Source organism: Elephas maximus, chromosome 12 (genome assembly GCF_024166365.1).
Source record: "Elephas maximus indicus isolate mEleMax1 chromosome 12, mEleMax1 primary haplotype, whole genome shotgun sequence".
NCBI classification, from domain to species: Eukaryota; Metazoa; Chordata; class Mammalia; order Proboscidea; family Elephantidae; genus Elephas; species Elephas maximus.
The window spans coordinates 3,764,081-3,789,609 of record NC_064830.1 but is presented as its reverse complement, the minus strand read 5'-3'; the positions used below and the strand labels follow the sequence as shown (position 1 = coordinate 3,789,609).

General features: G+C 37.6%; 1 protein-coding gene across 1 annotated transcript in view; it reads right to left on the bottom strand.

Moving 5' to 3' along the window:
* Window positions 1–25,529, bottom strand: part of CSMD1 (CUB and Sushi multiple domains 1) — a 2,087,969-nt gene that overhangs the window by 321,059 nt on the left and 1,741,381 nt on the right. The window contains exon 26 of the mRNA XM_049902971.1: window positions 11,977–12,179. Within this exon, the coding sequence (XP_049758928.1) occupies window positions 11,977–12,179 (203 nt within the window). The remainder of the gene's footprint in view (window positions 1–11,976; window positions 12,180–25,529) is intronic.

The following is a 25,529-nucleotide window of genomic DNA, read 5'->3' as shown; positions in this document are numbered from 1 at the left end:
TTTATAGTAGAAAAGATTTACTAGGTGGTTTCATTTTTTTTAGGAAGTCCAGGTGAAAGAATGGATGAGAGGAATAGGCCAGTTAACTGTGACAGAAAGCCCACCAAGCCAGGGAATTAGCGTATTGGTAAGAGACTAGATTTTAATGATGACAATGCTGCTGATGGGGAAGAAGTAAAGTGAATTTAAGAGGAACCAGGAGGAATGAGACAAGCAAAGGCCTAGATGTCCTAGGGTGAGCAAAGAACTGACAGAAAATGGAGAAGTGAGATGGACAGACAAGATGTTGTGAAAGAGAGACACGAAAAAATTTAGTTTTTCTGAATTTTAGGTGAATGTACACCTATGAGAGTAGTTGTTGAGGGTAGAGTAGAGAAGATCAGTGGTTTCGAAGACAGGACTGAGAATCACAAAGTCGGATTGGTCAGTCATTCAAGTGAATGTGAAGGCCATTGGAAGCCTCTACAGAAGAATGGGACCGCAGTTCCTGATAGATGGGTAGTCAAGTGGGCAAGAGATGTCAGACACAGAGATTGAGGGATTATTGATGAGTGTCATAAACTTCAAAGTAGCTATGATCATTAGACTTTATGAATTATATGTCTCTGTCTTTCCTGTCAGTTTGTACATTTTATGAAGGCAGAAGTAACTTCAGCCTTCAGCTCTGAATGTCTAACGCCAGCGCTGTATCAGGAACCTAACAGGCAGGTCTCAACTTTGAATGGATGAATTGTTGGATGAGTGAAGGAATAAATAACTGAATCGCCAATTTATTAATTTAAAATTATTATACCAATGTGATCACATATTGTCAACCTAAATATTTGCCTCTCAGACTCTTGTTTTTCCATGCTCTTGTTACTGAGTAAACCTGCTTCTGAATGATACATTTTTAAAGACACTGTGATAATTCAGTCTATTAATTTTGGGAACCTCACCTTAAAATAATGTTGTACACCTCTGCTTAATCTATTATGTGTTCATTTAGAGTTTGAGACTCACAGAGAAATTTTATGTCTAAGGTTTTGGGAAAGGGTCGGGTGTGCTGTGATTGCTCACAGTAGTCACTGTTGCAGGAGGTATCACTCGATGAGCTTTTAATATAAATAAGATTTATATTAGCAGAAAGATACACAATATTCCAGCTAGTATTAGTATTATAGAAAAAAGTTCAAAGATAAAAATGTGCATAAAATAAATAGAAAATACAGAGAGAAGTCTGAATTGAGACGAGGGAGCATTTTATTGGGAAGTAATAATAGTAATTAAGGCTAACCTAAAATGGTCATTTCCAGGTCAATAATTTCACTATCACTTGAGCTATGGTGGAATGGTTATTCCCATATTAGAGATGAGAGGCAGACAGAAGTATTGCATTCATGATTAAGCGATCTTAATTTGTCCTTGTTATAGATTGAATTGTGTTCCCCCAAAATATGTGTTGAAATCCTAACCCCTGTATCTGTTTGGGATACCCTGTGGTGTAGTGGTTAAGAGCTACGGCTGCTACCCAACAGCTCAGCAGTTTAACCCACCAGGTGCTCCTTGGAAACCCTATGAGGCAGTTCTACTCTGTCCTACAGGGTTGCTATGAGTCGGGATCGACTCAATGGCAACAAGTTTGATTTGGTTTGCTTTAGTTTAGTTTTCCGAAGAACAAATACATCTGTCTTGGAAAAAGTACAGACAGAATACTCCTTAGAAGCAAGGATGTTGAGATTTCATCTCATGTACTTTGAACATGTTATCAGGAGAGACCAGTCCATGGAGAAGGATATTATGGTTGGTAAAGCAGAGCACCAGCAAAAAAGAGGAAGACCCTCAACAAGATGGTTTGACACAGGGGCTATAACAGTATTGATCAAACATAACAATGCTTGTGAGGATGGCACAATACCGTACAGTGTTGCTATGAGTCAGAACTGACTGGACGGCACCTAACAACAAAAACATTACAAATACACAACCAAGAATAGAAAAAAGTGCTATTTTTACATATCTTGTTTCTCTCCTTCCATTTTCTTATCAATTTTGTGAATAATCAGCACAACTAAATTACAGCTGAAATCCAAACATTCTACTGAATGCAGGACTTAGAACCACGACTAAACCAGTAGTCTTATATTCCATCAGTTTAGTAAACATTCTTTGTATCTTTGTCATGAGCCACGTGCTGGAGAATCAAAGCCAAATAAAACTCTCTTTGGCCTCGAACTGTCCACAATCTATCTGTGTAAGTAGCCAAAGATAAAAATGTATAGTTAGCTGGCTACCTGTCCCATGACGAAAGTTCTGTGGCAGAGCCAGGAGAAAGCGATGGTCTGTCTATACTTGCCTTGCCATGCCCCTGCTTAGAAACTCTGCCTATAAATCCAGATTTATGACTGGTTCTCCTTTTTAAAAGATTCTTACTAGGTTCACCGACTGTCAGCTCCAAAGGCCTCTCTCATTATACTCCACAAATTATTATTTTTTTAGATGAAAATGTACCCATTAAATTATCTTTCAATAAAGTAAATTAGAGAGAGGTGTCATGTAGCTGCAAAATTATTATGGTTATTTACAGAGAAATCAATCTCACAAAATCCGAGAATGCAAAATGACTCCAGAGCCTGTAAGAAAAGCGTGCCACTTTTACCAAGAGTCAGATGGTTGACAGTTCAGACCATACGACCTCAGCTAAGGTATATTTAACCCCTCGAGTAAAGGTCAGTTTTGTGTGCTGAACTCCAATTTCTTTCGTTTTATGCATGATTAAATGGTAATTAAGTTTTAATGAAAAGTGTTAGGCTGATTATAATTAACATAATTGTACTAGTCAGTACATGTCCTCACGTTCTACATGCTGTGCAGAGCTGGCAAGACAATGGAACTTTAATAGGGTTTGACTATCTTGTGGGCATCACCAATCAATTTCTCTAGTAGAGAAAAATGTCTCTTAGCTCCAAGTGAAGGTAAACACACATACAGGGAAGTGGGTGATATACACCTTACTGTATAAAGCCACTGAGCACACACAGGCTCACAAAATTGAGGAGAAGTAATTACTCTTTCCATACTCTCAGTAAATAGTCGTTTTAGTTCCAATATTATTCTAATGCAGCAAAAAATAAAGATCTTTTTTTTAATGAAACAAAGAAATTGACTAGATAATAGATTAAATTATGCTCATTTAAAAAATAAGTATTAACCTTTACAAAATGAAAATATTCTGCCATTTTCAACTGGGATTAACATTTTAAGTAATGAAGTACAAAATAAATATATGAAAAATTATAAAACTTAAAAGGTCAACAAAGATTCAAGCCTTTTATAACCACTACATACTGTGTTCTTTACTAGACCAAATGCAGGCTGTAACATTCACTATTTCTGAAAGGCCATTTACTCTTCACTATTTATCAGTACTATACAGAGAGGTGAAAGAATCTTTATTATTAAAACTAGCATTTAAATATTCAGTAATAAAGACTGTCATGGATTGAATTGTGTCCCCCCAAAATATGTGTCAATTTGGCTAGGCCATGATTCCCACTATTGTGTGATTGTCTACCATTTTGTCATCTGATGTGATTTTCCTATGTGTTGTAAATCCTACCTCTACGATGTTAATGAGGTGGGATTAGCAGCAGTTATGTTAACGAGGCAGGACTCAATCTACAAGATTAGATCGTGTCTTAAACCAATCTCTTTTGAGGTATAAAAGAGAGAAATGAGCAGAGAGACATGGGGACCTCATACCACCAAGAAACAAAAGCCAGGAGAATAGCAGGTCCTTTGGATCCAGAGTCCCTGTGCGGAGAAGCTCCTAGACTGGGGAAGATTGATGACAAGGACCTTCCCCAAAGCTGACAGAGGGAGAAAGCCTTCGCCTGGAACTGGCACCCTGAATGCGGACTTCTAGCCTCCTAGACTGTAAGAGAATAAATTTCTCTTTGTTAAAGTCACTCACTTGTGGCACTTCTGTTATAGCAGCAGTAGATAACCAAGACAAAGACCTTACTATTAAAATGTTTTAATAAAGCTAAATTCAGTTACAAGACACATCGTTTAACATATACAACATGTGGTCCTTGTCACATAACCATAAAATCACAACTGGGAAACTTCAACATATTCAATCAGCTAACATTTGTTCAATCCAAAACACTCATCAAGTCGATTCTGACTCATAGCCACCCTATAGGACAGGGTAGAACTGCCCCTTAGGGTTTCCAAGGAATGACTGGAGAATTCAAACTGCTAACCATTTGGTTAGCACCCAAACCCTTAACCACTACACTGCCAGCGTTTCCAAACCCTTGTTAGCCACTGATCATATAACATGTTCTAGAAATACAAAGATATTCTGCCCTCAAATAGCTTAGTATATTGTATATAAAATACCAGCACACAGTAGAATAAGCATACAGGAGCACTTGGACTGAGTTTGAGGGTCGTCAGTGACAATATGATTGTTCTGCTAAAGAAGTCTTAAAAGATAGTGTGGATGCACTGCAGTTCATTAACAAACAAAACTTCGAGGCCAAGGCCAGTATGTAATGCGGACATACACCAAGTAGGTGCGAGGGAATACCGAGGAAGGCATACTGCTAGAGCGTAAGTTACATAGGTTTTCTCAGAGTAGAGAATGGTGATTGAGAATGGTGCTGGAAACGGACAGTAGGGTAGGTTTACACAGAGGTCTTTACACCCTTTATTCTTTTGGCAATGGGGAGAGTCAGAAAATTCTTCATCAGAGATGAAAATACAGTACAGAATTCTGACCTGTAGAAAGGTATGATCTGAGTTGCCTCATACAAGACCCATCCTGGTCCCTCTGGTCAGGCAAGTACAGGAAAAAAGAAGCCAGTTAATGAGCTAACAAAATACTCTAGTCAAACTTGAGTTGATTTTGACTACCGTGGTATGGGGGCAAGCTGCAAGAACGGGTTGGATTTTAGATCTATTTTGAATATGGAGCCTAATGGATTTGCTGTTAGATTGTCTGTGTGGCATGTGATAAACAGAAGTGTAAAAACTGTTTTCAAAGTTTTTGGCCAGAGCAACTAGCAGAATGGAGTTGACTGAGACAGGGAAGACATCAAACAAACAAACAAATTTTGGGAAAGGGAAGTAAATTCCCAAAAACCAAACCCACTGCCGTCGAGTTGATTCCGACTCATATAGGGTCGCTATGAGTCGGAATCGACCCAATGGCACTGGGAAGTGGATTAGGGGTGCCTTAAATTTCATTTCTTGTGTTAAATTCCCACTCTACATCTTCACATCAAAGCAGAGATGTTGAGTAGGCAGTCATACTCAGGGAAGGCTGACCGATATCACTGAGGAGTAAATATTGTTGGAGAAGAAAGGAGACCTGAGGACAAGCCCTAGTGGCACCCAGCTTTTAGTGTTTGAGAAAAAAACATGCAAACCAACAAAAGACTATAATACAGTGGCCAATGGAATACAGAGGAACAAAAGAGAATTTTAGAAGGAAGTACTTTAAGAAAGAGGAAATTCAATTTTGAAATGTTAAATACAGTTTGAAATTATGAAACAGAGGGCTGGCAAGATCAATCTTAAATTCTCACACTTTACACTTATTTTCAAATTATGATTGAGAAATAGCTGATAGTTTAAATGTCTCCAAAAAAATAAACATTCAGATATGTAGCTTCCCTCTTATAAATCAATTATACTTATGATCCTCAGTTCATTTATTATTGCCATACTATCAAGTTAAAATAGTTTAACAAGAAAATTCTAATTTAATGCTATTGAACAAATGCGATTTTTAGCCATATTTAAAGTATCAATTACGTTAGGAAAACATTTCTTTTAGATACCATTTAAAATGCTTTAAGATCATAGAATACTACTATTACCTTAAATTCTAAAATTAGCATGGTTTATGAATGACAGCACAATCTAATTATAGATCATGTGTCCTTATTTTTTGCTTTAGGCTCATAAAGACAATCAAATGGGAAGTTTCCTTCCTTTTACCCACAGAGGAGTAAGTAGTTAAGGCTTTTTGATCTGAACAGTAGGCTCTTTTGCGTGTGTAGAGAGATGTAGACCTTTGTTTTGGAAAGATTGAGTTGATTTAGTTTCATTGCTGGTTTTTCCAAAGAGGAAAGGAAGGCTTCAGAAATTGAGGAAATGGAAAGTAGCACATTAGTCCCACGTGTAAGTAAGTTGACCAACATCTCAATTTGACCACAATTAAAGGGCTGTTTCAAAGATGTGGCACTGTCAGTTTTATAACAACTGAGGGAGTTCTGCGAGCTCTCTTTGCTATAACTAGGCAAATTCTGGGCAAATTGAGACAGGAGTGTAGGAGTCAAGTTTTCATCTGCTCTTAGAGAGAAAGAATCATATCCCATTTGCACTGGAATCCCAGAAGGGACAGAGCTTCATATGGTGGAGAAGTGGATGGTTATCAGACTGCTCATTAAGAAGGTGGTTCGTAAAGCGTCTTGGCCTTTCGGTCGGCAGGGAAGATCTCCGTGTTTCACTCCAAGGTCCTTCGAGAGAACCACTGTGAGATGAATCTCTGTGGCTGCCCAGAGCAACGGCACCCACAACAGAGCAGTAACATGTAAGACGAATAGAGGAAGGACCACTCACAGTAACTGCGAAGTATTCATCCTGTAGTTGCCATACAACCCAAAATTGTGAGGCCGGTTTTCTAAATAGGCTGAAATTGGGTGCCTTCTCTACTTTAATGCATGGGGGCTTGAACTGCATATAATTTGACTGAGGAAAATGAAGAAATAAAGCTTACTTTATGCCTGAAATTGGAGCACATTCATTACCATTTCCTGTGCCTGCCAATTTTCTTTATAAATTCATTTTACTTAGGATTCTACATAAAACACACAGCTTCCTTCCAAAAAGATTACTTCAGGTTTATTTACAAAGGTTGGGTTTGGGGAATCACAGTTGGGAGTGTTGTTACTGGCTAACTACACCATGGAAAGTGAGAAGAACAAACAAATCTGTCTTGGAAGAAGTACCAACAGAATGCTCCTCAGAAGTGATGAGACTTCATCTCATGTACTTTGAATGTGTTACCAGGAGGGAACAGTCCCTGGAGAAGGACATCATGCTTGGTAAAGTAGAGGTCAGCAAAGGAGAGGAAGACCCTCAGCGAGATGGACTGACACAGTGGCTGCAACGATGGGTTCAAGCATAGCAACAATTGTGTGGATGGTGCAGGACTGGGCGGTGTTTCCTTCTGTTGTACGTAGGGTTGCTATGAGTCAGAACTAACTTGACGGCACCTTGCAACAACAATTACAGAAACCTAGATGTGGGAACATGGCTGCCTTAAGAAAAGTAGTGACCCTTGATTGAGGAACCGTCAACCAAGATAAACTGACAGAGATGAGTGATGGGCATAAATACCCTGTTCCCACTTTCCTCCCTGTCCCTCTCATTTGTCAGAGCTAACCATTGGATGAAACAAATTAGAGGGCAGAGGGTATGTCTATACAGGTCAGCCCATAGGGTCACAGGGCAGATTATAGAGGGCCAGAGAACATCTAGAGGGGCAAAGAGAAAGTATACGACATTGTTGTTGCTGTTACATGCTGTCCAGTCAGTTCCGACTCATAGCTATGCTATGTGCAACAAAATGAAGCTCTGCCCAGTCGTGAGACTTCCTCACAATCGTAATTGTGTATAATGCATATCATTGCATAATCCAAAGGCATCAAATCTTCTTCAGTCTTCCTTATTCAATGTCCAGCTTCGGCATGCATATGAGGCGACTGAAAATAACATGGTTTGGGCCAGGCACACCTTAGTCCTCAGAGTGTCACCTTTGCTTTTTAATACTTTAGAGGTCTTTGACAGTAGATTTGCCCAATGCAATGTCACTTGATTTCTTCTTCTTCTTTTTTTTTTTTTTAACATTTTATTGTGTTTTAGGTGAAAGTTTACACAGCAAATAGTTTCCCATTCAACAATTTATACACAGTTTGTTCTGCGATATTGGTTGCTACCCCTGCGATATGTCAGCATTCTCATTTCTACCCTGCCCTTCTTGTTTCCATCCGTCCAGTTTCCCTGACTCTCCTTACTTCTTTTCTTTTGGGCAAATGTTGACTGATTGGTCTCCATAGTTGATTCTTCTAAGAAGCGCATTCCCCAAGGGTGTTACTGTTGACTTATAGGTCAACCTCTTTTTTGGCTGAAAGGTGACCTCTGGGAGTGGCTTCAGTTCCAGGTTAAAAGGGTGTGGTAGGGTGACAGTCTTTGGGGTTCCTCCCGTATTTACCAGTCCAGCAAGTCTGGTCTTTTTTATGAAAGTGAATTTCTCCCATTCTAACCAGGACTTTCTACTGTGTCCCAGGTCACAACGATCCTTAGTGGTAGCTGAGCACCGTCTTGATATTCTGGTCTCAAGCTAGAGGAAGCTGTGGTTTATGTGGGCCATTAAACCTAGGAACTAATATTTTCCTTGGGTCTTTGGTTTCCTTCACTCCCCTTTGCCCCAGATGGGAAGTAATCAATAGCTGTATCTTAGATGGTCACTCACAAGACCCCAGACATCTAGGTTAATAAGCATAATATAGTTCATAATGAACTTTATTATGCTTATTAACCTAGATGTTCTCTGCGACTATGGTCCTTAGCCTTCAATCCCAGTAACTCAGTCCCATGAAGTGTTTGGATATGTCTAAGAAGTTTTCATAACTGATCCCCCATGTGCTCTATTATAGATATATGAATATATATGCAGCAATACAAATATGTATATACATATGCTCTTAACTATACCTATATACGTACGTGCATGTACTCCAATACGCCCTCCCATACCTATAAAGCATACATATTACCTATGTAACCACTCTCAAATTTTCAATTGCTATTACCGTTGTTGCAGAATTGTATTTATTATAGCATTTACTATAGCTGTCCTTTATTCTTGCATACCTCTCAGTGCCTTCATTTACCTTGGTCATGTTATGGTAACTTTCCCGACATTGTGTCTATTCTAGAAAGTGGTTCTCCCCTCCTTCCTTCTCCCATCCCTGGTAAGCATCAAAAATGTTGCTTTCTGTGTGTAAACCTATTCTTGGCTTTTTATAAAAATGGGATCATACAATATTTGTTCTTTCGTGATTGACTTGTTTCACTCAGCATAATGTCCTCTGGATTCATCCATGTTACAAGATGTTCCTCGAACTTATTATTATTCTTTATCATTGTGTAGTATTCCACTGTATGTACATTCCACATTTTGTTTATTCATTCATCCACTGATGGGCACTTAGGTTGTTTCCATCTTTCTGCTATTGTGAATAATGCTGCAATGAACATGGGTGTGCACATATTTATTCATGTCATTTGATTTATTGACTCCTGTATCCATTGGTGTTGATTGTGAATTCAAGTAAAATGAACCCTTGACAACTTCAGTATTTTCTGTTTATCATGATGATGCTTATTGGTGCAGTTGTCAGGATTTTTGTTTTCTTTATGCTGAGGCATAACCCATACTGAAGGCTTCTTTGATCTTCATCAGTAATTGCTTAAAATTCTTTCCACTCTCAGCAAGCAAGGTCATGTCATCTGATATTGCAGGTTGTTAATGAGGCTTCCTCCAATCCTGATGCTGCTTTCTTCTTCATATAGTCCAGCTTCTCGTGTTATTTGCTCAACATACAGATTCAATAAGTATGGTGAAAGAAGTCCATTCTGACATATACTTTTTCTGATCTTAAATCATATGACACTAAACCAAAAAAAAAAAAAAAAAACCAAACCCAGTGCCGTCGAGTTGAGTCCGACTCATAGTGACCCTATAGGACAGAGTAGAACTGCCCCACAGAGTTTTCAAGGAGCACCTGGTGGATTTGAATTGCCAATCCTTTGGTTAGCAGCCATAGCACTTAACCACTATGCCACCAGGGTTTCCCATATGACACTAGACTGTAGAAATTTGGAAATGAAAGGTCCTTAGAAATTTCTCCAATATCTTTATTTTACAAATGAAAAATAAGGCAGAAATATAAGGTCATTCTCACATCATTAAAGGTCAAGATAGGAACCCAAATTTTCTTAGTCACAGTCCAGGCCGTGTATTTCTACATTATGCAATTCAAAGTTTTTAAATGCTTTGTTTCTTTCTTTCTATAGTATTTTAAACATAATATTGTGGAAACTCACTAAAAAAAAAAAAAAAATCTCAGAGTCAATGTTACGTTTTTGCCTGGAAATGTACATATCAGACTTGGGGATTTATTAACTTATATAGGGAAGTGGGGAATCATACCCCAGTGTTATGTTGAACCAAATGAAATTTCCAACGTTCAAAAATTTTTGACTTATAAAAGTGATAATTTCATATGGCTCAAACTAGTACACTTAGAAAACTCCAAATTAAATAAAGTTACACAGGTTTCTGTCCTCTAGGATCTCTTACGAGTGTGTCCCTGTTCATCAACTGCCAACCTTCAATACAACAGTTACTTATATGGGGAGAAGAGGAATGCCTATGATTCCCAAATTAGGAAGAAGTCCAGTTTGGAAAAAGAAAATGATGAAGGAACATAAAAAATTAGTAATTTCTGAGAACTCTTTTTTTTTTTCTTAAAGGGGAGACCAGGAAGAGGGCCAGAAGGTAGAACAGGAGATGGGAGAAAAATTAGTATAACCTGATAGCCTTACCAGTGTTTTCATTTTCCTACCAAGAAGTTACGGTAAATAGCAATCCTACCACCCACTTTTACCTCATTTTATATAAGAAGGGATATTTTCATCTCACAAAAAAAAAGAGCATAAATGATATAATATTGAAATAAAAGACATTTCTTCCAAGTCAGGACACCTGCCATAGAGCGGTAGAAATTTAACCGGACAGGTACTACACGGACACATGCTTGCAAATTACTGCCTCAAAGCACAGTGAAATCAGAGGTAAGAAATTGTGCAGGCTATCACTTCAATTTTATTAGCATCCTTTTAAAGCATTAAACTGACCTAAGTCAATTTTCTTATGTAAATCCTAAATATGACTTACCAGTGACCTGCCAAGAGATACATTGAGTCTGAATGTGTTTATGTGCAAATTCTACTTGTTTTATGACCATGACTGACCCTGTATGCTACCAGATTATATGACACCTCTACATGGTGCAACGTGAAGGATACTAAAAGGCTGAACTGCCATGAAATATCTCTATCCTTCTTAGGAAACCGTTCATCAAAAATGGGTTAGACAGCAAAGATCGGTACTACCTTCAGGAGATAATACTTCAAATGTGCAAATGTGATTTCCCAGTAATAATTCAGCAGGGATTACATTCTCACATTAACTAGTTGAAACCTTACTTAGCTCTAAGGAGCGGTAAAAAAAAATACAGGGCATTTCTAAGCAGGGTGGTTGAGAGAAGAGAAACTAAGCAAATCTGATCAGCAGGCAGGTGGCAGGAAGACTTCATCACACAGAGAGTAAAAGTAGGGTAATTAGGGTTCCTGGAGTTGGTGGCCTGGAGCGAGCACCAAAGATAGACTTTACATTCATGTAGAGACCCACATCTGTCATGGACCCAAGTTTCGATATTTACTAATTATTTGAACTCTCTAAAATAATAATTTTTCATATAAATACAGAGATGCATTGCCTATCCTTCTCTGATAATAAATAAGATTTCATAAGAGAAAATGCTCTCTTGAAAACACATTTTTTTTAAAGTTTCAAATTACACGCAACATGAATTTCATCCTTTTAAGGGGAGATGTGGAGCCCCGATGGTGCAGTGGCTAAGCTTCGTACTGTAAGGTCAGCAGTTTGAATCCACCAGCTACTCCTTGGAAACCCTATAGGGCAGTTCTACCCTGTCCTATAGGGTCACTATGAGTTGGAATCAACTCGTCAGCAAGGGATGTAAGGGGAGACATAAGAATACAAATACAACTCTATCTTACAGTCAAATTCAATATCAAGATCAGTAAGAAGCAAGCTGTTCCACCTACTTGAGAACTGGATGGAGAAGCCTGACTTGCTGATGAAAAAGTCACTGTCAAACTGTAGAGTGAGTGAATTGAAGGTGCTGTGGATGTCCTCGGGAAGAGCAGAGCCGCTCCACTCCTTCAGCAGGATGTTGCTGTCTACTGGACCATCCCAAACCTTGAGGATATCGTGAGCCGTCTCAGTGTCAAAAACAATGAAATGAAGGCTGCAGAAAGAGAACACAGGTTATATGCCTACTCGTAATAAGTGTTGTGTGAGCTGCTGTAGAATCGGCCTCTGACTCATTGTGGCCCCATGCACAATGGTACAAAATCCTGCCCAGTCCTGCATCACCCCCGTGACTGGTTGCTGATTGGGCCATTGTGATCCATTGAGTGTCCACTGGCTGATTTTCAGAGGTAGATCACCAGGCCTTTCTTTCTTGTCCATCTTAGTCTGGAAGCCCCACTGAGGCCTACTCAGGGTCAGAGCAACGTGCAAGCCTCCACGGACAGGTGGGTGGTGGCTGCATGTGAGGTGCACTGGCAGGAACTCAAACATGCATTTCCCACATGGAAAGGAAGGATTCTACCTCTGAACCACCGATGACCCTGCTTGTGATAATACCCACCACCCAATGCCATCAAGTCGATTTCGACTCATAGCGACCCTATAGGACAGAGTAGAACTTCCCCACAGAGTTGTGATGATATACTTCCCGCTAATTGAGTGCCTGCCATGTACAGGTTTTCAATGTACAGCAGCTCCTTTAATTTTCCAAAAACCCCACCAAAATGTGCCGTACTATTTTCTGACAATTAAGCATAACCACATCAAGGCTCGTAGAAATGAATTCACGTGTGCACATTAGAACAGAGCAGAGCCTGCCTATGTCTGTCACCAAAACAGACAGATGACTAGCTCAGCTACCTGATGAGCAATCTTTTTAAAGATAAAACAATTCCTTTCACAATTGTCATATCTTTTATAATTCAGAAGTTTCTAGGGCACACAAAGACAAGTTTGATATAGCTTTGTTTTAGTCTAATCAATCAGATTTTTAATGCACGTGTCAGTGTTGTCCCTAAAATACCCTTCTAGGTGGTAGCATCCATATCAGGAGAAAATTGCTTGCAAAGATGATGAGTTTTACGTCAGAAGCGTATTTTTCCATCTGAATGATCTGATTTAATGTTATATTTTTTTCTATAAATTATATTTTCAGAAAAAAAATTATTTGCAATACCAATACAGAGGAAGAAATGCATTATATCAATCTCTTCCTTGACAACATTTTAAAATACATCAATTAGATTTAAAAATATTTTCCAGAGGAATTTAAAAATCTCTATGTCTGAGGAAGCTCACATTTAGAGGTGGCAGCAGGTATGTCATCCTATCTATGGCAAATCAAAGAGATAAAAAATTTAGCTAAAATACCAACAAAAATCTGTATTTCCTTAAGTGTATTATAGCTCTTCATTTACCGCTTGCTTCCCATCAATTCTAAGGGAGATGAAATCACAGTGGATGACATACAGAAAACTGTGCACAAGTCCCAATTACTTTGTTTACATTTTACACATTCAAAGAAAATATCTATCTCACTCTGCATTAGGTAAAAAAATACGTAGTAACATAATTTAAAAATATTAAAAATAAAATATTTTGAACCTAAAGTACAGAATATAGTGGACATTTAATTACCTATCATCACCAATGTTAACGTTTTGTCCTATTTGCTTCATGCCTTTCTTTAAAAAAAAAAAAAAACTAATAGATACAATCATACACCCCCATCGCCCCACTAATTAATTTGTTTTTGTCTCACCCCACATACTGAAATTACTATGTATTATTCCCATTTGGAAACCCTGGTGTCTTAGTGCCTAAGAGTTACAGCTGCTAACCAAAAGGTGGGCAGTTCAAATCTACCAGGCGCTCCTTGGAAACTCTATGGGGCAGTTCTACTGTGTCCTACAGGGTCGCAACGAGTTGGAATCGACTTAACGGCAATGGGTTTTATTCCCATTTATAGTATCATAATTTTCATATGTGTTTGTATATATGCATATACCTAAACATTATATGGTTACATTTAACAATAATTACATAATAGGCATCATTTTGGCATGTGTCTGCTTCAACCATTTTCAAGTTGTTTTTTATATTCAGCATTATGTGAAATTTCTTTATGGTGAAAAATTATATTTTGTCAATTCACTTTAAATGTATGAATGAATGTGTTAGTTTTCCAGTCCTTTATCAATAAATAGTTTCTACTTTTAATTCTTACTAATTAAAAATTGCAGTCATCCAAGAGTCTCAGCTGGACGTCAAAAAGAGGAGCTGACAAGTTGCTCTCCAATGTGGTTGTAACAACTTATAGTCTCATGACAATGCATATATATATATACACACACACACCCATATATATATATAAAACTAATGTGTCAACAACGATTTGATATCTCATTATAGTTTTGATTAAGTGCTCAGCTGCTAACTGAAAGGTTAGAGGTTCGAACCGACCAGCGTTCTGTGGGAGAAAGAGTTGCAGTCTGCTTCTGTGAAGATTACAGCCTTGAAAACCCTATAGGGAAGTTCTACTTGGTCCTATAGGGTCTCTAAGAGTCCGAATCTACCCATCTGCAACGGGTTTGGTTTTTAGTTTGGGAATGGCTTATGACATTGAGCAACATTTCATGTACTTGCTGGCAGCTTAAATATCCTCTTCGGTGAATTATCTGTTAAAGTTTTTTTGACCATTTTTTGATTGAGTTATTTATCTTCTTGATGTTAACTCCAAACTTCTTTCAGAAAAAACCAAAACCAAACCCAGTGCCGTCCAGTCGATTCCGACTCAGTGACCCTATAGGACAGAATAGAACTGCCCCATAGAATTTCCAAGGAGCGCCTGGTAGATTCGAACTGCTGACCCTTCGGGTTAGCAGCCGTAGCACTTAACCACTACTCCACCAGTGTTTCCAAATTTCTTTCGTACTTACTGACAAAACTCAATTGATAATTTATATACCTAAACTACTGAGATCAAAGTCAGTAGAATTTTGTATTCCAATCAAATCTCAAATATGTTGTTATTTTTGTCTAAGACTTTATCTATACCCCACAAATTTTCCATTATCATTAACGTCTACATCTTTAGTAAGATTTACTTTTTCATAGTCAATGATTATTTAGTGACCCATATGTTTACTAATTCATTTGTTCACCATTACTTATTGTCTCCTATTATTTAATTGCAGGAGATTTCTGAGAATTGTTTTGGATTTGTCCTTACATGTTAGGTAGTTTGAGCATAGAATTCCAGGTTGAATTTTTTTTTCCCCCCAGCACTTCAAAAATCCCTTTCTTCTAGTTTCTACTGATAAGCGAAGAAGTCCTCCATCAGGTTAGATAATATATACCTTCCTACCTCTGGCTGATTCTAAGATCTTCTATCTGCCTTTGGTGTCCTTTAGTTTTACTAGTATAAGCCTAGCTCTGAATTCTTTATAACTAGTGCTATTTGGGACACATTTGGCTTCTTAAATTTGAAAATTGATGTTGTCCATCAATTCTAAAAAGCAGATGAGGTAGGCAACTAATATTTGTCATGAACATCACTGTAAAATTTGTTGGCATTTTATACTGTGTACATGTAGTACTTTGAAAAATGTAAAAACTAATAAAAGAATGAAGAAAAGTTAATTTAAATGGTTATGTATAAATCTATGTCAATACATTTTAAACTATGCACAAAATGGTTCCCAGAAAATATAAATTTTCAAAATTAACTCATGAAACCAATATACACAAATGTACAAAGTTATACATCTTACATTTATCACAATCTTTTATAATTTGTGAAAATTTGAAAACTGCATAAATGTCCAGCAAAAAGTTCAATATATATTCATTGATATTTAGAGAAGTTCATACAGTATTTCTAAGTGAAAAATAAATGGCAAAACCCTGTGCTTTTATTTACCTTGTATAAATAATTTTATCTTTTTAATTCTAATAACTTATCTATAGAGTTTTTCTGAAGTTTTCAGCTTTGGATGACAGAATTTAAGGGTTTTTTTTCCTATTTTTTTATATTATGGAGACTTTTTTCTATAATGACAATATATTTATTCATACAAAAAAATAACTTCTCTAAAAAAGTTTTTTTTTTTTTTCTCTGAGATTAGGAACAGAACAATGAGGCTGAGACTCACTGTCATGACTTCTAATCAGTATTATTCTGGAGATCCTAGACAGGGCAATAAGACAAGAAAAAGGGCATAAATATGGGAAAAATATAAACTTATTATTATTTGTAGATAACATGATTGTGCACATAGAACATTCAAAAATCTACAAACTATTAGAATTAACAAGTGAAATTACTTATACAAGGTAAACATAAAAATCAATTGTATTTTTATATAGCAGCTACAAAAGAAAAATAAAATAAAATATTATTACCATATCAACAAAAAGCATCCTACAGCTAGGAATAATTCTAAGGAAAAATGTTAGTCTGCCATACAGAAAACTACAAAATATTATTGAGATACGTTATTGAAGATCTAAATAAAAGAAGTATTACACCATGTTCAAGGTGTAATTCTTGAACACGGTGTAAATTCAACATTGTAGAAGAAATCAGTTCTCTTCAAGCTGATCTATTGATGTGATTCCAGTTAAAATTCTAGCAAGTTCTTTTGTAGAAATTAACAAGTGATTGTGAAATTCATATTGAATGCAAAGAGGCAAGAAAAAATAAATTATGGTGTATTCATATAATGGAATAATCTATATCAATGAGAGTAAAGGTTGAGGAAATCAAAGCAGTTACAAAACTAATCATACTGTATAATTTTATTTTATATAAAGTTTCAATTAGGCTAAGCTAATCTGAAGTCAGAATACTGATTAGACCTGAGAGTGGCCAATTGGAATGGTGCTCAAGGGGGGTATTTGGGGTCCTGATGATAATGTTGTTTGTTCACCTGGGTGCTGGTTGCACAAGTGCATCCATTTTTTGAACAAGGTTTACACATAATTTGTACACATAATATTGTACACCAATGAGAAGCTGAAATGGACAAGCAAACAAATCAACATGCACCCTGACTGTGGGTTTTGGTGTCCTGGAAAATGCTCCATGATCCCCCCGCCCCCCAAAAAATGTGACATAACAAAATTTGAATACAAGTAAACTATTTTTCATTAAAAAAAAATTTATTGAATGTCAATGTGCCCAACACTATATACCACTAGATAGAAGAGGTTTAAAAAAAAAATGAATAAGATATAGTATAAACTCTAAGGAACTCAGTTGTATTCAATAGAGGCATGAAGTGAAACACACACATACATACATAAAACAGAGCTAAACAGGGTTTTACAAGCTCTAACAGAAATGGATAAACCTTCAGGTGAGTACTGAGATCAAAGACAGTAGAATTTTACATTCCAATCAAATCTCAAATATGTTGTTATTTTTGTCTAAGATTTTATCTATACCCCAGAAATTTTCCATTATCATTGACATCTACATCTTCAGTAAGATTTACTTTTTCATAGTCAGTGTGTTTAATTCTGTCTCATGGAGCGTGGGAAAATTCTTATCAGGCAGAGAGAAGTAAGGAAGCTGAATAGAAGCAAATAGAACAAGACAGGAATTGCAGGCAGGAGGTAAAACGTAGAGGGAAAAAATAAAAAAAGTGTGACATAATGATTACATATATAAAAGTGTCAACAGCCTCATTACAAATAAATAAAACAATTTAAGAGTTTTATTTTTCTACTGAATTGACAAAGATTAAGAAGGTTTTTGTCCAGTTTTAGTAGGAACATGGAAACTCTACATTTTCATATACTCTTGTTGGCCATTATCTACTCTGTTTTGGAAGGACTTTGGTAATGGCTATAAAATTTTAAATGTGCACACACAGCAAGTCCAGCTATAAAAATTCATCATAAAAAGTACCCACTAGGTGATATGGTGGGAGGATGATAGCATTGTTTATAACAGTGAAAAGTTGAAAACCATCTGAATATCCAAATATAGTATAGTTTAAATAAGTTACAGTACATGTAGGAAATAGAATATTGTTTAAACACTAAATAGAATGAGGTGGAATTACAAGTAAGGACATAAAAAATTAAACATGTTCACTAAATAAAAATTAGATTGCAGAATAATATCTATGGTGTGATATTATATTTCTAAAAATAATAAAGGAAACCGTGTTCTTGTTAAGTGCCATCCAGCTGGTTCCTACTCATAGCGACCCCATGTATAACAAGAGGAAATGATGCTCAGTCCTGAAAAAATTCTCACAACCGTTGTTATGCATGTTCCCACTGCTGCACCCACTATGTTAATCCATTTCATTGAGGGTCTTCCTCTTTTTGATGACCCTTTACCAAGCATGATGTCCTTCTCCAGGGATTGATGTCTTCTGATAACATGTCCAAAGTATGTGAGATATAGTCTTGCCATACTTGCTTCTAAGGAGCATTCTGACTATACTACCAAGACAGAGTTGTTTGCTCTTCTGGCAGTCCATGGCATATTCAATATTCTTTGCCAACACTGGAATTGAAAGGCATCCATTCTTCTTGGTTCTTCCTTATTCGTTATCCAGCTTTTGCATGTGCAACACCCGTTGTGTGCAAGAAGCCATTAAAAATACAATGGTGTGGGTCAGGTGCACCTTAGTCCTCAATGGGACATCTTTGCTTTTCAATGCTTTAAAGAGGTCTTTTGCAGCAGATTTGCTCAATGCAACATGTCATTTGACTTCCTGACTCCTGCTCCCATGGGTGTTGATTGTGGATACAAGTAAAATGAAATCCTTGACAACTTCAATATTTTCTCCATTTATCATGATGTTACTTTTTGGTCCATTTGTGAGGATTTTTGTTGAGGTACGATCCATACTTAAGGCTGTGCTCTTTGATCTTCATCAGTAAGTGCTTCAAGGTCTCTTTTACTTTCAGCAAGCAAGGTTGTGACATCTGCATATTGCAGACTGTTAATGAGTCTTCCTCCAATCCTGATGTGACATTCTTCTTCACATAGTCTAGCTTGTCAGATTATTTGCTCAGCATACAGATTTAAAAAAGTATGGTGAAAAGGTACAACCCTGATGCATACCTTTCCTGGCTTTAAACCATGCAGTATTCCTTTGTTCCGTTCAAATGACTGCCTTTTGGCCTTTGTACAGGTTCCTTATGAGCACAATTAAAGTGTTCTGGAATTCCCACTCTTTGAAATGTTATCCTTAATTTGTCATGACCCACAAAGTCGAATGCCTTTGCATAGTCAATAAAACACAGATAAACATCTTTCTGGTATTCTCTGATTTCAGCCAAGATCCATCCCACATCAGCAATGATATCACTTGTCCTCTTCTGAATCCAGCTTGAATTTCTGGCAGTTTCCTGTCAATGTAATGCTGCAGCCATCTTTGAATGATCTTCAGCAAAATTTTACTCGTGGGTGATATTAATGATATTGTTCGATAATTTCTGCATTCTACTGGGTCACCTTTAAATGGTTAAAAACATGAATCTTTTCCAGTCAGGTGGCCAGGAAGCTGTCTTCCAAATTTCCTGACATAGATGAATGAGCATCTCCAGCACTGCATCTGTTTGTTGAGACATCTCAATTGGTATTCCGTCAATTCCTGGAGCCTTATTTTTTGATCATATGCTACTTCCCGAAATGGTTGAAGGTTTACCAGTTCTTTTTTGTACAGTAACTATGTATATTCCCTCCATCTTCTTGATGCTTCCTGAGTCATTCTGCCCTGCAGAATTCTTCAATATTGCAACTTGAGGCTTGAATTTTTTCTTCGGCTCTTTCAGCTTGAGAAATGCTGAGTGTGTTCTTCCTTTTTGATTTTTTTTAACTCCAGGTCTTTGCACATATCATTACAATACTTTACTTTGTATTCTCAGGCTGCCCTTTAAAATCTTCCACTCAGCCCTTTTACTTCATCATTTCTTCCTTTTGCTTTAGCTACTCCATGTTCAAGAGCAAGTTTCAGAGTCTCTTCTGACATCCATTTTTGTCTTTTCTTCCTTTCCTGTCTTTTTAATGACCTCTTGCTTTCTTCACGTATGATGTCCTTGATGTCATTGCACATCTCATGTGGTCTTAGGTCATTAGTGTTCGACATGTCAAATCTATTGTTGAGATGGTCTCTAAATTCAGTCGGGATATACTCGTTTGTATTTTGGCTTTTGTGGACTTGTTCTAACTTTCTTCAGCTTCAACTTGAACTTGCATGTAAGCAGTTGATGGTCTGTTCCGCGGTCAGCCCCTGGCCTTGTCCTAACTGATAATATTGAGCTTTTCCATCATTTCTTTCCACAGGTATAGTCAATTTGATTCCTGTGTATTCCATCTGCTGAGGTCCATATGTGTAACCAAAACCAAACCAAACCCACTGCAGTTGAGTCAATTCCGACTTACACTGACCCTATAGGACAGAGTAGAACTGCCCCATAGAGTTTCCAAGGAGTGCTTGGTGAATTTGAACTGCCAACCTTTTGGTTAGCAGTCGTAGTGCTTAACCACTACGCCACCAGGGTTTCCTCCACATGTATAGTCATTGTTTACGTTTTTGGAAAAAGGTATTTGCAAAGAAGAAATCATTGGTCTTGCAAAATTCTATCATTTGATCTCCAGCATTTTTTTCTATCACCAAGGCCATATTTTCTGATCCTTCTTCTTTGTTTCCGACTTTTGCATTCCAATCACCAGTAACTATCAATGCGTCTTGATTGCACATTCGATCAATTTCAGTCTGCAGAAGTTGGGAAAAATCTTCAAATTCCTCATGTTTGGCATTAGTGGTTGGTGGGTAAATTTGAATAATAGTGGTATTAACTTTTCTTCATACGGTCATATGAATATTATCCTATCATTGGCAGCATTGCACTTCAGGGTGGTGTTGTTGTTGTTGTTAGGTGCCATCCAGTCGGTTCTGACTCATAGTGACCCTATGAACAACAGAACGAAACACTGCCTGGTCCTGCCCCATCCTTACAATTGTTGTTATGCTTGATCTCATTGTTGCAGCCACTGTGTCAATTCACCTCGTTGAGGGTCTTCCTCTTTTCCGCTGACCCTGTACTTTGCCAACCATGATGTCCTTCTCTAGGGACTGATCCCTCCTGATAACAAGTCCAAAGTATGTAAAACACAGTCGCACGATCCTTGCTTCTAACAGCATTCTGGTTGTACTTCTTCTAAGACAGAATCATTCATTCTTTTGGCAGTCTGTGGTATAGGCAATATTCTTCACCAACACCACAATTCAAAGGCATCAATTCTTCTTCAGTCTTCCTTATTCACTATCCAGCTTTCACATGCATATGATGTGATTGAAAATACCATGGCTTGGGTCAGGCACACCTTAGTCTTCAAGGTGACATCTTTGCTTTTCAACACTTTCAAGAGGTCCTTTGCAGCAGATCTACCCAATGCAATGTGTCATTTGATTTCTTGACTGCTGCTTCCATGGCCGTTGATTGTGGATCTAAGTAAAATGAAATCCTTGACAACTTCAATCTTTTCTCCATTTATCATGATGTTGCTTATTGGTCCAGTTGTGAGGATTTTTGTTTTCTTCATGTTGAGGTGCAATCCATACGGAAGGCTGTGGTCTTTGATCTTCATTAGTAAGTGCTTCAAGTCCTTTTCACTTTCAGCAAACAAGATTTTATCATCTGCATAACGCAGGTTTTTAATGAGTCTTCCTCTGATCCTAATGCCCTGTTCTTCTTCATACAGTCCAGCATCTGGGATTATTTGCTCAGCATACATATTGAATAGGTATGCTGAAAGGATACAACCCTGATGCACACCTTTCCTGACTTTAAACCAATCAGTATCCCCTTGTTCTGTATGAACAACTGCCTCTTGATTTACGTACAGGTTCCTCATGAGCACAATTAAGAGTTCTGGAATTCCCATTCTTCACAATGTTATCCATAATTTGTTATGATCCACACAGTTGAATGTCTTTGCATAGTCAATAAAATACAGTAAAACATCCTTCTGGTATTCTCTGCTTCCAGCCAGGATCCATCTGACATCAGCAATGATATCCCTGGTTCCATGTCCTCTTCTGAAACCAGCCTGAATTTCTGGCAGCTCCCTGTCGATATACTGCTGCAGCCATCTTTGAATGATCTTCAGCAAAATTTTGCTTGCGTGTGATATTAATGATATTGTTCTATAATTTCCACATTCGGTTGGATCACCTTTCTTGGGAATAGCCATAAATATGGATCTCTTCCAGTCAGTTGGCCAGGAAGCTGTCTTCCATATTTCTTGGCATAAACGAGTGAGCGAGCACCTCCAGCAGTGCATCTGTTTGTTGAAACATCTCAATTGATATTCCATCAATTCCTGGAGACTTGTTCTTCACCAATGCCTTCAGAGTAGCTTGGACTTCTTCCTTCAGTACCACTGGTTCCTAATCATATGCTACCTCTTGAAATGGTTGAACATCGACTAATTCTTTTTGGTATAATGACTCTGTGTCTTCTTTCCATCTTCTTTTGATGCTTCCTGCGTTGTTTAATATTTCCCCATAGAATCCTTCACTATTGCAACTTGAAGCTTGAATTTTTTCTTCAGTTCTTTCAGCTTGAGAAAAGCCGAACGTGTTCTTCCCTTTTGGTTTTCTATCTCCAGTTTTTTTTGCACGTGTCATTATAATACTTTACTTTGTCTTCTTGAGGCACCCTTTGAAATCTTCTGTTCAGGCATTAGTGAGCTGAAATGGACTGGTATTGGCCATTTTGAATTGGACAATCATATAGTCTACTACGCTGGGAATGACAACTTGAAGAGGAATGGTGTTGCATTCATCATCAAAAACAACATTTCAAGATCTATCCTGAAGTACAACGCTGCCTGTGATAGGACAATATCCATATGCCTACCGGGAAAACCAGTTAATACGACTGTTATTCAAATTTATGCACCAACCATGAAGACCAAAGATGAAGAAATAGAAGATTTTTTATAGCTGCTGCAGTCTGAAATTGATCAAACATGCAATCCAGATGCATTCATAATTACTGGTGACTAGATTGCAAAAGTTGGAACCAAAGAAGAAGGATCGGTAGTTGGAAAATATGGCCTTGGTGATAGAAACAATACCAGAGATCGAATGACAGAATTTTGCAAGACCAACGATTTCTTTATTGCAAATACCTTCTTTCACCAAAACAAATGGTGACTATATGGATGGACCTCACCAGATGGAGCATACAAGAATCAAATTTAGTATACCTGTGGAAAGAAATGATGAAATAGCTCAATATCATTAGTCGGAACAAGGCCAGGGGCCAACTGTGGAAAAGACCATAAATTGCTCACATGCAAGTTCAAGCTGGAACTGGTGAAAATCAGAGCAAGACCACGAGAGCCAAAATATGACCTTGAATATATCCCACCTGAATTTAGAGACCATCTCAAGAATAGATTTGATGCATTGAACACTATTACTGAAGACCACACAAGTTGTGGCATGACATCAAGGACATCATACATGAAGAAAGTAAGTGGTCATTGAAAAGACAAGAAAGAATGAAAAGATCAAGATGGATGTCAGATGAAACTCACTCATGAATGTCGAGCAACTAAAGCAAAAGGAAGAATTTATGAAGTAAAGGAACGGAACAGAAGAATTCAAAGGGTGGTTTGAGAAGACAAAGTATTATAATGACGTGCAAAGATTTGGAGATAGAAAGCACTTCATGATAGGTCTTGAGATCTTTTTTACAATGAATGCAATATCATTCATCTTCAATTTGTCATATGACATAGTAGACCATATGATTGTCTGACTCAAAATGGTCAATATCACAGTTCCACAATAATAGTAGGAGATTTCAAGACACCAATCTCAGTAAAGGACAGAATATCTAGAAAGAAACTCAGAAAGATACAGAAGAGCTAAAGGGCACAATCAGGCAACTTGACCTCATAGACATATATAGAATACTCCACTAAACAGCTGCAAAATACACATTCTTTTCCAGCGCATATGGAATATTCTCCAGAATAGAACACATTTTAGGCCAGAGAGCAACCCTCAACAAAATTCAAAACACTGAAATAACACAAAGTATCTTCTCTGACGACAATACTGTCAAAGTAGACATTAACGACAGGAAAAGCAAGGAAAAAAAAATCAATTACATGGAAACTGAAGAACACCCTGCTTAAAAACCACTGGATAACAGAAGAAATCAGAGATGGAATCAAGAAATTCCTAGAATCAAGTGAGAATGAAAACACGTCAAAACGGTCAGTATCAGTCCATTTCAGCTCACTACTAATGCCTAGGATATCCATCTTTATGCATTCCGTTCTGTTTTTTATGACTTCCAATTTTCCTAGATTCGTACTTTGTCCATTCCATGGTCCAATTATTAATGGATGTTTGCAGCTGTTTCTGCTCATTTTGAGTCATCCCACCTCAGCAAATGAAGTTTCCCAAAGCTTTACTCTATCCACATCATTAACGTCGACTTTATTTTGAAGAGGAGCTCTTCCCCAGTTGTATTTTGAATGCCTTACAATCTGAGGGCCTTATGTCCGGCACCGTACCAGACAATGTTCCACTGCTATTCATAAAGTTTTCACTGGCCAATTATTTCAAAAATAGACTGCCAGTTCCTTCTTCCTAGTCTGTCTTAGCCTGGAAGCTCCACTGAAACCTGTCCACAGTGGGTGACCCTGCTTGTGTTTGAAATACCGATTGCATAGCTTCCAGGATCACAGCTACATGTAAGCCACCACAGCACAAAAAACTGACAGATGCTTAAGGAATTAAGGAAATAGATAAGAAAAATTCCATATATTTGTATTTGTGCAGAAAAATTATAAAGTATATATACTAAATTTTCAGGTGTAGTTATCTTTGAGGTCTAGGATTACTGAAAAATAATTTTTCTCTTTTTTATTGCAGTTTAGATGAACATTTACAGAACAAACTAGGTTCTCATTAAACAATTAGCACACATATTATTTTGTGACGTTGGTTGCCAACTGCATGCCATGTCAACACTTTCTGCTTCTTGACGTTGAGTTCCCTATTACCAGGTTTCCTGCCCCCTTCTACCTTCTCGTCTTTGCCCTGGGCTGGTGCACCCGTTTAGTCTTAATTTGTTTTATGGGCTTGTCTCATCTTGGGCTGAAGGGTGAACCTCAGGAGTGATTTCATTGCTAAGCTAAAGGGGTGTTCGGGGGCCATACTCTCGGGGTTTCTCTACTGTCTGTCAGACCTGTAAGTCTAGTTTTTTTTTTTTTTTTGTAAGTTAAGATCTTGTTCTACATTTTTCTCTAGCTCTGTCTGGGGCCATCTATTGTGATCCCTGTCAGAGCATTTGGTGGTGTTAGCCTGGCACCATCTAGTTGTGCTGGACTCAGTCTGGTGGAGGCTGTAGTGCTTGTGGTCCATTAGTCATTCGGACTAATCTTTACCTTGTATCTTTGGTTTTCTCCATTCTCCCTGGCTCCAGACGGGGTGAGACCAGTGGAGTACCC